Source organism: Ambystoma mexicanum, chromosome 3p (genome assembly GCF_040938575.1).
Source record: "Ambystoma mexicanum isolate Mex_15411 chromosome 3p, UKY_AmexF1_1, whole genome shotgun sequence".
Classification (NCBI taxonomy): domain Eukaryota; kingdom Metazoa; phylum Chordata; class Amphibia; order Caudata; family Ambystomatidae; genus Ambystoma; species Ambystoma mexicanum.
The window spans coordinates 879,449,878-879,462,251 of NC_090925.1; the positions used below are offsets into that span (position 1 = coordinate 879,449,878).

The 12,374-nt window shown below is 44.6% G+C and overlaps 1 protein-coding gene across 1 annotated transcript in view; it reads left to right on the plus strand.

The window, feature by feature from the left end:
- LOC138581056 (phosphatidylinositol transfer protein beta isoform-like) overlaps positions 1-12,374 on the plus strand; it is a 254,710-nt gene that overhangs the window by 113,900 nt on the left and 128,436 nt on the right. The window contains exon 8 of the mRNA XM_069652098.1: positions 7,061-7,138. Coding sequence (XP_069508199.1) covers positions 7,061-7,138 — 78 coding nt within the window. The remainder of the gene's footprint in view (positions 1-7,060; positions 7,139-12,374) is intronic.

Consider the following 12,374-nt stretch of genomic DNA (forward strand, 5'->3'; position numbering starts at 1 on the left):
GAGTATAAGTGTTTATTTGAATAACTGTCACTGTGAAACTCTGTTACAACCCTACTGCTCACATTGACCCCTCTCGAGATGAGCCTCGCTGCTCAGCCACAATACCAACCTGTGTAGTATAGGGTTATACCAAAGGTTGGAGTTCTATTGCCAGGAGGTCAAGGTTGCTGCAGTCTTCCAAAGGATACTGCACACAATCTTGCCCAACAGGACGAGAGGGCTCTCAATCACATGGGGGGGGGGCCAGCAGGATGCACCCAAAGTTTTGGCAAGATTTGCATTCGATGGCTCGAGGTCCCAGGGTATTGCATCCTGGGAAAGTTGTAGCCCATTGTGGGAAGGCTAAAAATGCAGGTCTTGAGTCTAGTTGACCCCTCCAGCCTCTGGGTAGGAGCTGTTGCTTTCAGGACCCCAAGGTCGATTGGAAGGAAGGGTTACAGCAGGCTCCGGTTACAAAGGCTCTCGGGTCTCTGGAAATGGCTACAGCTGTCTTTTCTTCATCTTCCTCTTTGGTTTCAGCTCCAGTGGTAGACTTGTCAGCAGCTTCCAGGTTCGGAGTATTTAACGGGAACTTAAGTACAACTTCTGTATTCTCTTCCTGCATTTTACAGCAAGGGGCGTCTGGTTGTCCATTCAGGACAGCCAGCCCCCCCCACTGGGATTTGGTCCCTTTCAGGAACGGTGGAAGACAAAGGGCTGCAGATTTCTGGACCCCTCCCTCACTTCCTGCCTTCTCAGACGCTCTGGAGCATGGGCAGGGAATCCAAAGAATTTCTGCCAAAGACAAAACTTTGACTGAGGTCGTTCCTGCCTAGAATGGCAGGGGAATACCTACCCAGAGGCTGGTGAGACTCGCTAGTATTCAGACGACTTGCAAAACGAGCCATCCCTCGACATGCTGTGACCTTGCTGGGCTGCAAACCGCAATACCAGGGGACCTCGAGCCGGAGTGCAGTGTATGGTCTTCTGAAGTCCAATTTTCGCTGAAACATTGGTGGACTCCTGCTGGAGCTCCAGAGACACGATTTGAATCCTTGAAGTCCCCTCGCCAGAGTGCAGGACCAGATTAGCGATGAGAATCCAACCGGCTATATCAGTTCTTCATCAGGTACCTGTAAAAGGGTGCCTAAACCACAGAGCCGTGAGAAGCACTGACGATTCCTTTGTTTGGTAGCCTTTCCTGTCGATTGCTGCTGCAAGTTCCCTCCCGGTGTCTGCTTTAGTCACCACGACCAAAAATCCAGTTACCGAGTCCTGTGCTGCTGCATCGTGAAGGTGTCAGTCTGCAAGCTCCTCTTCTGTTATGCTATGTTAACAAATGTATAGGGTGCCAAAGCCTGTGCACATCCAGATGCCATTGCAGGGAAGGCAGTAAGAGAGGAGTTCTACTTATGCAGACAAAACGGTCTTCCGCTGCTTTCTAAAAGCCAAATGGTTTTTGTTGTAACATAGGTGACTCTATTGTGCATAACTGAGATTGTGAATACAGTCTGCGGTAGAAAAAGGCACAATAGTTGGTAGAACACATCCATTGCCCTCAGCCAGAACTATAGGGTTGTCACTGTGACCAGAAAGTCACAGGAGCAGGGAGAAGGTGTTACTACGTATCCTCTTGGCACTCCACATAAGGTGATGTGTGCAAGTCTTGTAGGTTAAAGTTTTAGGAAGGATACAAAGTATCTCTTTATCCTTAAAAGCAGTCGTTGTTAAGGATAGTGAAAGAATCTCAAAGGAGAACCCAAAGGGCTCCCAACAATACTGCACATAAGGTGTTGTGTGCCACAAAAGTTATACACAGATGCCTTTAAAGAGGTATAGAGGAAAGCAGACTCTGTAGTAAAGATAAAACACAGAGAACAGAGTTCCAAAAAGTCAGAGCAAATAAGAATGAATGAGGGGAGAAAGGCTTCACTCATTCAGAATAGAGAGAAAAAGGTCCAGAAGTCCAGCACAATGTACTGGCAGGGTGGGGATGGGGGGTTGGAGGAGGGGGGGTTAGAGGGGATGAAGCATAACAATGATAAATCTTCCTAACTGGAGAGGAGATTGAATTCAAGGGTGCTGCTATTGTTCGATACTCACTTTTGAAATTACTATAGTAACCAGTGAGGGCTAAGCAGGCTCTCGTTTGAGTATTAGGTGTCTCCCAGTATTATACTTTACTAGGTAAGGGCTTTTTCTGATGTTTGTTAATCTGCTTAGAATCACATGCTGTGCATAGGTCCGACATCCAGTGGTCACTGCGGAGTATTGCATTTTGTTTTTCGTAGTCGAAAAGGGGACGTCGACAAGGCGTGTCTGTAACACTATCCCTATAGTGACGTGCGTTGTTCCCACAATCCCTCACGCGTCGAGGTCCCTCGGATTGTTTTTTTCCGCCCAGCTTCTGGTCGCCTTACGCGGAGCTCCTAGAGAGACATTGCTAATACTTACTACGGACCTCGGTCCTTAATTATACTTATTATATTGTTAAAGATCCCTCCCCTCGACGTTAGCTGTGAAGCTGTTTCTCCGCCGAGCAAGTTTTCGACGGAGGGGAAGAGGCGGAGGAGATCCTTCGGCGCTGCCGAACACGTGGCCTGGCCTCGCCGGCCAACATACAGTAGGGAGAGTGGGGGTTCGAACTTTTATCTTCTCTTTGAGAATGTCTTTCTTTCTCCCCTATCTTTCCCTTGGGGTTGTTATCACCAGTTATTATTGCCTCAGCTATGGAGAGGACACCTTTTAAGTTTTGCCCACGCTGTAGGGGCAAATACACTTGGAAGGATAAACACAAGCTCTGTAATCGTTGCTTGCCCCTCGATCATAAAGAGGACAGCTGCGCGGCCTGTAAGCTCTTGAAACCAAGAACTCTTAAAGAACGAAAGGTTAAGAGGTGGGCGGGCTGCGCTATGTCGAAGTCAGTTTCCTCACCCGCCGCCGCTGTTACAGAAAGTGACGAGGAGGGTGATAACTCGACGTCCGTCACGGAAGTCATTAACCCCCAAAAGGAGCGCTCGCGCTCCTCGACGTCCGTCCCCGGCCCCGACGGGCTCGGCTCACGCCCTGCTTATGGGGATGAGCACCCCGGCGACAAGGACGCACATAGACCCCATAAGACTAAACACACAACCCACGGCTCTTCTTCGTCGAGGACGAAGGATCCATCAGCGCCGAAGGGGACGCAGGGCACTCCGGCGTCTTCCTCAGACCGTAAAGGTCTTAAGCCCCACCCGCAAACGTAGCTGCGACCAGCGATTGGGCTTTCATCAAACATGGGCGCTACCTCAAAATCATCCGACGTAACGCTCCATAGAGCGGCCGTCAAGGAACAACGCGCAACGCAGGCAACGTCGACAAGGTAAACCACTGAGGTCTGACCAACTTGGTATTTGCTTGCTTTGATGGTCGGATTGGCTTGTTGAAGAGCCTGCAACACTTATCCAAGATGGGAAAGATGTTCTTACCGTGTCGGGCTGGACACTGCAATGTCATCCAAGTATGCCATGTAGAAGTTGTCTAACCCACTCAGGACATGATTCACCAACCTTTTGGAAAGTGCAAGTGCATTCTTGATAAAGACCTTCAGTAGAAAATGCTGCCTTCTCCCTGGCATGGTCTGTCAGAGCTATTTTGCAATGTTTTTTTTTTTTTTTTTTTTACTCCATATCAAAGTATTCCCAATTAAAAATATACTTCTAAGCCAATCTGATAAGGAGCTTCCGTTGTGTGGAGTATGTGCGACGTCTCAGTGCAGCCTCCCCACCCCTCTATTTTTTATCCGTCATGGCTACCCAGACGCACACGTCAGAATGCAGTGACGACCTACGTCAAAATTGGGTCCAGCTGGACAGTCTTTTGTGCTTCCTTCGACACCGTCCACCTGCCTGATCTCTTGGGTTGCTTACTGGAGCCCGGCCAGCCCGCCTATCTCCTTATCTGGTCCAAATGCACACACATTTTAAGCCTTTCCTGAGATTTTTCCTGTACTCTGCACTTCAGGCCCGAGGGCTTACCCATCGCAAGCACATTGAGACCATATCAATAGGAAAAGGCGCTATTATTATTATTATTATTATTTATATTTAGTTTTTAAAGACTAACAAAATTTCAATTGTACTTAAAATACACTTGATAACATTTATACATTCATCAAAGTCTATAAAAATAACAGCTACACAATTCAAACAGCAAATCAATTCCTCAATCGGCTCATTAAGTTAGTGTTGAATACATTACCAATTCTCGAGACATCAACATTGTCTCAACATTGCGTACTGAGCACAGTACATACAATTTATACAAGAAATGGTTCCCTCAGAATCCCACATGGGAATAGTAGAGGCACAGCTTCACCTCACTGATGAGGCCCGGCAAGGCTGAAACACGTGTATGGGGTTGCTGTTGGTATTCTTGTTCAGAGAGGAATTGCCATAGCATTTCGGTGCTGGACTGCCCATGTGGGCGGGACAAAGACTGATATGCAAATGGATATATTTCCCATCTGTGAAAGGTACAGTGAGCAAAAAGCGTGTGCTGCAAACTCTCATCTCAGAACAGGTGATCATGCCATGTTCCTTCTGGAGAGGAGCGCCTGCTACCTTTTTTGACACATGGGAATAGTATAATTAATATCATAGATAATAAAGTCACCATGGCTTGCCATTTTAAAAAAAACAGAAATATGTATTAATATAACTGAGAGCAACCAGCTATCACTTATCAATGTATAAATGCTATTACCTAGGAAAGTAATACATTATTCCTTTGGCAGTAGTTGCTTTATATTACACCATAGCCTAAATAAGGCTAAGTGCACCGTTGCACTCTTCAGTATTTAAGAAATGGATCCAAAACAAATTTGCTTTAATTGACTTGTAACAATGTACAAATGTACCAAGCATAGTCATAATCTCTGGGCCTAAACCTGAACACTCAGTAAACAAGTGTTTAGGTGTCTCCAACAATACATCACTTTTACAGATTCGACATGTTCGATCCTGACGTGGAATGTTATACCTAGCCCCATCTGTTGACTACAAAGGAAGTTGATTCATCCTGGGTTTCAATAATAAAAAATATTTAACTGGGTTGGGGCAGTTTAAAATGTATCTTTGTGCCCTAAGGTAAGTATGTGTTACATTTAACACATCCACGTAGGATCTTAATTTAAAGAGATGGACACAATTCTTTGTCCCATCCCACTGTCATATTTTCTTTTTCAGTATGCATCTCAGAACGTGGAGTCTGGTCACCCGTTTAAAATCTGGGATCCAAGCAATGTCAGAAAAAAGGTTTGTCATACAGTTAGTGAAATCCTTCCCTTTTGGTTTTCCTTGATGCCCCATCTGGGGTATGCAAGTAGTTGACATCTCGGGTTGGAATTCATTTTCAGCTATAACATGCACTGTCTTATAGTAGCCTGACCTTTTAGTGATACTAGGCCAAGGTCCAGCCTAATGTACATGATAGGCATTGACTGGGGCAGACCACGGGCCCTTCTCCAGAAGTATCCCTCAATCTGATCCAGCCAACGCAAATCGCCCATGGCTAAGGCATCCAAACCATATAACGCCATTGTGCACAGGCATTGAGTGTAAAGGGTAAGAACCCCTTCCAGAGAATATCTCGCAGTCTGATTCGCACACTTGACAGTCAGATTAGTGAGGCGCTAGGCTCTATTAATTTTAGTTTCTTTGATGTGGCAATATAATCTAGAGGGGCTAATTTCAAGCCCCAAATACAGCTATTTACTCACCCTTTCTAAGACTCCAAGACTAGTTTGAAGAACAGGGCATTTTGTCATTTTAGGTGCAACGAACATTACCTTTGTTTTTTCCATGTTTTTAACGAGGTCATTTACCACTGTATACTCCACTAATTTCTCAAACATTGCCTTTATCCCACAGTATGTATAGTTAAAGAGGACAAGATCTGCGTACAGCATACATGATAGTGTGCACTCCCCTACTTTAGGACAACAGCCAATATTCTGATTAAATATTAATGGCAGGTCTGCCGTGTATATACAGTACAACAGGGGTGCCAGGGTGTAGCCCTCATTACCTGCACCATGGCATCATAGTGCAGACCTATGCGGACACTTAGCAACCAGCCAGGGCATCCCGATCCCTCCATCTTGGCACATAGCTTCTCCCAGAAAACCCAGTCGAAGACTGCTCTGAAATCCACAAATATGGAGAACAAAGCGTCCCCCCTTTTATATAAAAGGCGCTATATAAATGACTGCTGATGCTACTACTACTACTACTCCTGTGTGCAGTTGAGCCTCCCAAAGTTTGCTGTCATGGCTTGGTCCTCTGTAACAGCAGAACAGTAGAACGGCTCCCCACTGTGTGCCATTAAGCTACCCTTGTTGCTGTGGGAACCCCTCTGTGCCCTCTTCCTTAGATTAAAGACCTAGTCTGCAGCTTCTAGACTGCAGGCCAATTACCCCAAGCCTGCATCATGAGCGTCAAATGGGGGCAAGAGGGCGCTGACAGGATTGCCCCTCTTTGTACAGCATGTAGTCATGCACGTTTTGTACTGTAGTAGTACTGGTCCTGTTTTTCTTTTGTTCTTTACCAAGGTTTACAGAGCCTGTAGTCTCCATATTTCTATGGAAATGCTGCATAGCCTTAATCAATATCCAGGATTGGGGTTCTTTTGCCACAGCTTGGTGTCATGCGCCTAACCACCTTCAATGCTCTGTAGGACTCAACTCTACTTTATGTTGTGTAGCCTGGCTGTACCTCTCTGGGCAGCTCTGTCCTTTGCGCTTGTCCTGGATCAAAAGTAGTGCATTTATGTAGATATTTGAAATCCTTGCTATGTGTTTGTGTAAGCAGCAGAGGCCTTTCAAATAACATAACATTCATTGTGTTTCATTGTTGAATGGGAGGAACTTGGAACCCTCAAGCGTATATTGCTCATGGTGTGACCTATGGATGAATGATTTTAAGGTTTGCTGTGCAGTTGGTAATTGGATGTTTTTTTACTGATTGCTTGGCTGTTGGAAAGGCATTTTTTAAAGGTTTTATTGATTTTTTTTTTAAAATTTGATTTCTGGTTTCTGCTGCAGGATTACAAGGCTGATGAGGACCCTGCCATCTTTACCTCCGCAAAGACCGGCCGAGGACCTCTGTGTCCAGATTGGAAGGTATAACTGATTACTATTCAGTCATGGGTGGGATGGAGATGTAAAGTGATGCATGACTGCTTTCTCTTCTGTAGTGACTATTAAATCATAAAGGAGGCAGGGGGGCAAGATTTGGATGTAAGTGCAACAGATGTCAATGTGATATTTATTTTTACATTTGTAGAGCGCTCTATGCCCATGGGCATCGGTGCGCTAGTTACAGGTTAATCGATAGAAGTTAGGTACGTAGTCGGGTGACACAGATCAATCCAGCGAGGGGCCCTGGGAGAATAGTAGTGTCTTATTGCTCAAGGGCCTACAGTAATATTTTGGTACTGGCCCATAAGTGATGCCTATTGACCTGTTTGCAGTGGGCTAGACTCTAAAGTGGATAATACCTTCTGCTTTTTGTCCACGGGCAAGGCGTGGGCTCATTGTGGGAACACTACATCTGGTAACACCGACCATGAAGCAATCACTTCATCCCAGCAACAGGGGCAAAAATCAGAGACCAACCACTGATGGATTTGGCGTTCATTCATTTTCATAATTTGTAATGTGCCTTTCACCATGGGTATGGTCTAAATGCGCTGGAGGTGGAAAGCCCTTTGTACGACTTTAAAAAACTATCCCAATGGATTGTAGATCCCTGTTGGGTAAGAATTGGTGCAATCACACTATGTGAGACTACACAACACTTATCTGCTTGGTATTGGGTAAACCCCCCTTTTGGTATAAGTCTGTACTACACAAGTTGGTAGTGTGACTGAGCAGCCAGGCCTATCTCAAGAGGGGTAGATGTGAGCTGTAGAGCTGTACAATAGAAATTCATAAGTACAAGTAGCTAAGTAACACGTACACTCAAGTTTTCAGTTATAAATCATTATTTAACATCCATTTTTAAATGAACATTCTTTAAAAAGGCAATTTGTGTAACAATGTAAATATACTATAAAATCACTTTTCAGAATTAAAACCAGTTGGTGGATAATCTTTGGATATGCTTCTTAAACAATTCCTACACTCTGAGGTTACTTCAATCACAAGGACAGTAATGGCATTGATTATATCACGCTGGTATACTCTGCAGATACTGAGGTTGTAGATAGGAAAGGTTAGGGAAGGAAAAAGATTAGACAGTTTCTCAGTATATCTGAGGACAAGTAAATCTTCCAATGAAATCTAGATAAGCCTTTCCCAGCAGTAACAGTATACAACCAGCTACCACCTATGGGGGACAAACCGTATCAGTCAATGGACTAGAAGTCTTTTCAGGGAGCCGGGGCAGCCAAAGTAATTTTGGACAGTCTATGGATCTGATGCACGTCTTAGATCAAAGTCTTGACAAAGTTAGAGTTTGTTATAAAAATCACTTGTAGGGTCACAAGCTGTTAAGCCTCTGAGAAGAGAGTTGAATCAACTCTAAAAGGTAAGCCACTACAATTCCCAACTGAGAAGAGTATGGCTAAAAGGCAATAAGATAAGTAACCCAAGCCTAAACGGTACCTTTTGGTTTGAAGAATGGTCCAGGTGGATTCTTTCTTGCTGCAGCGGTGCAGACCCTTGTTCCTGAGCCTCAGTCGTGGGGACACGAGGCTCGAGCTCTGGAGGGCTCCGGCGGCGGTACTTGGGAGGTCGTTGGCAGCTACAGCTCTTTTCAGTTCAGCGGTACTGTTGGCGAGAATTCTCATTTCTGTGTTAATTCCTTTCTACCGTAGTCCCCCAGCTCTTTTGCTGGACTTTAGGACTTTTAATTTTTATCCTGGAATGAGTGAGACCTTTTTCTCACTCCCTCAAGTATTTTTCTCTGATTTGGACTCTGACAAACTCCATAGGCATCATCTTTGTGTATTGTGACGCACAGCACCCTCAGTGGACTGTCACAGAGAAGTCCTTTGGATTTCTGAGGTTTAAATACCTTTACTTGGATAAACTACAATTTTCAAGAGTAGTAAAGTGAAATTGACTTTACTTACCTTTTTTCTCTTTGTAGACCCAGCGCACCCCATCTTATGTGGAGTGCTGGGGCGTTATGTTAGGCAAGATTGTTTGCAGTACCCTGTGGGAGACTGCATCAACCTTGTCCTCTTGGCAATAGTAACCCAACCTTTGGGATAAGTCTGTACTACACAAGTTGGTAGAGTGACTGAGCAGCCAGGCTTATCTCAAGAGGGGTCAATATAACATAATTTCACAGTATTCAAATAAAACGTATTGTCTAGGTTTCTTGATTAAACAATTATTTATTAATTTAACAGTCAGTTTGAATAAGCCTTCTTAAGAAGGGAGCACATTATGTAACACTTAAAATACACTTCAAAATACATCCTCTGTTTCAATAAATCAGTAGATAACCCTTTGGGATGGCACACACACTTTCCAACACCCTCCGGTGACTTCAATAACTAGGACACTGTGGAAATGTATATACCACTGGTACGTTTAGCAAAATGCAGTCAGCCAGGACAGCCAATGTCAATTGAGCAAAGGCTATAGGAGCCAAAGTTCTTCTTGAAGGTAAGTAAAAGGTCTTGCACAATGTTGAGTTTTTGTTGAAAAATAAATCGCTGTTGGGCCACAAGCTTGGAGGCTTCTGAAAGGCAGAGCTACAAGCAGCTCTACAAAAGGCAGTAAATGCAAGTCTCAACTGAGAGCAAACAAACTACACAGCAAGAGGCAAGTACCCCTTAATTCACAGTACCTTAGGTCTGAATAAATTGGTTACACCTGGCTTCTGTTCCTGTTGTAGTATGGCAGATCTTGTTGTTCCTGGGCCTCCCTCTTGTTGCCAAAAGAGGCAGGACGTCTGGGTACCTCTGCACTACGATTCGAAGGTCGGCGGCAGCAATGGGCAAAGTTCAAGTCAGCTGCACTTCGCGGTTTCAGCTTCTCGTGAATAGCGCTACCGTGGGTTCTCGGATTCCTTGCTTCTGGGGTCCAACACTCTGAGGTGGCTCAGGCATGGTTAGTCCTACTTCGAGGGTGTCCGGAGGATCTTCCTGTAGCTCGGGTCCGACTTAAAAACGATGCACTCGATTCTGATGTTCCTCTCCCTGGCAATCTGTTCCTGCAGCAGCAATGGAAGTCAAGCCAGCTCTGAGAGGATGTCCAGATTAGTTTGTTTTGGGGTTGATTGGTCCCACCAACCCAAGGGGAGAGGTTGTCCTTCTCAGGGCACAGCTTTTCTAGTCTAGGCGAATTCGGAGCTTCAGCATTGCAGCAGGGCTTCACCGGGCAAACCAACGTTTGTTGCAGCAAGCGCCTCTGCCAAGTTCTTCGGATTCCTTCGTCCAGTGGTCGACTCTGCCTTCCAAGCAAAAGACCTCGCCTTTATGCAGGTTTCTCCCATTAATTTGCAGCCTAGCTGTCACTCGCACAGCAGGGTGGCTGTCCTCCAAGGACAGCCAGCCAGCCAATCACTTTTTGGGTGTATTCATGTAACCAAGGAGACTAAGAAAAGGGGGTTTCGGGAACCTCCCTTGCTTCCTGGCCTGCCAGACCTGCTGGAACCAGAGACAGCCTTCACCAGTGAACCCCGGCAAAGACCAAACGAACAAAAGAACAAACTTGGTTTGGTGCGCAGAATAAATCTCAAGAAGGACCTTTCCAAGAAGAAATGTCAAAAAAAGACTTCCAGGCCATTTTGACAAAATGGACATCCATGGGTGCTTCACTGCAATTGCAGCCCGCTGTAGAAACACACAATGGTAGAAAAAAGTAAACCACTGCCACCAGCCATTGATTGTAGAAAGGGTAACATAAAAATGTTACATGAGAAACTAGACAAAGGGGATGTTAAGTAACCCCTCCAGCACCCTATTGTAAGATAGTGTGTGCTGGGTTTAGAAAGAGAAAAATGTAAGTAAAGTCAATTTCACTTCACTGATATTAGAAACAGTAGTTTCTCCAAGAGAAGGTATTTAAACCTTTGGGAAATCTGAAAGGCTTCCCTGTGCCACTGCACTGAAGGTGCTGTGTGTCACATTGTAAAAAGATGATGGCTATGTTTGTCAAACTCCAAAACCAAAAGAAAGTGTTCAAATCAACGAAAAATACATGAGACAGTGGGGGAAAAGTCTCTCTCTCTCTCTCCAGGATAAAAATGTAAAGTCCTAAAGTCCAGCTAAAGAGCTTGGGGTCAATTAGCACATTTCTGAGAATTATCTGTAACTGGTTACTTAGTATCCCCTTTGTCTACCTTCTCATGTAAACATTTTTATGTTACCCTTACTGCAATTAATGGCTGGTGGCAGTGGTTTAATTTTCCTACCATTGTGCACTTTTACCGCAGGCTGAATCCTCGGCTGCAGTATTGCAACCATGGGTGCCCATTTTGTCAAAATGGCCCGGTCTTCTTTTTTCGCCATTTCTTGTTTGTTTATTTATATTGCGCACCAGACCCAGAGGTATTTGGGCATGAAAGCATCAAGAGGGTTATTAAGCTTAAGTTATAAAGTGGACAGGAAGAGTACAGCTGTGGTTACAATGCTGTATGTATGAGGCAACAAATAAAGCGAACAGGTAAATACAATAGGTGACAGGAAAATAAGAGGCACATAAATATAGCACATGGGTGTAAAAAGTAAGGTTTTGTGTAAACTGTTTATCCTAGGATGAAGCGGGTTGAAACATGTTAAGAGGGGTCAAACGTCATGTTCTTTTAATCAGTGAATGAGACTAGATCTAAATTGTAAGTAGGGTAGATCTTCCCTTAGAGCAGGTTTGTAAGTGTTATGCAAGATTGTATGTAGTAATGCTGTGGGAGACTACACCAGCCTTGTCTTCTTGGCAATAGGTGTTGGGGAGGATTCTCAGAAATGTGCCAGTTCCCTTCTACCTTAGAGACCCCCAGCTCTTTTGTTGGACTTTAGGACTTTTAATTTCTAACCTGGAGAGATTGAGGCCTTTTTCCCACTCATGTATTTTTTTCTGTGATTTGGACTCTGTGTTTCTTTTGATTTTGTCTGACAAACTCCATATGCATCATCTTTGCATTGTGACACACAGCACCTTCAGTGCAGTGGCACAGGGAAGTCTTAGATTTCCCAAAGGTTTAAATACCTTCTCTTGGTGAAACTACCGTTTCCAAGAGCACTGAAGTGAAATTGACTTTCTAGACCCAGTGCACACTAGCGTACCACAGGGTGCTGGAGGGGTTACTTAGTATCCCCTTTGTCTAGTTTCTCATGTAACATTTGTACACTACCCTTTCTACAATTAATGGCTGGTGGCAGTGGTTTACTTTTTACTACCGTTG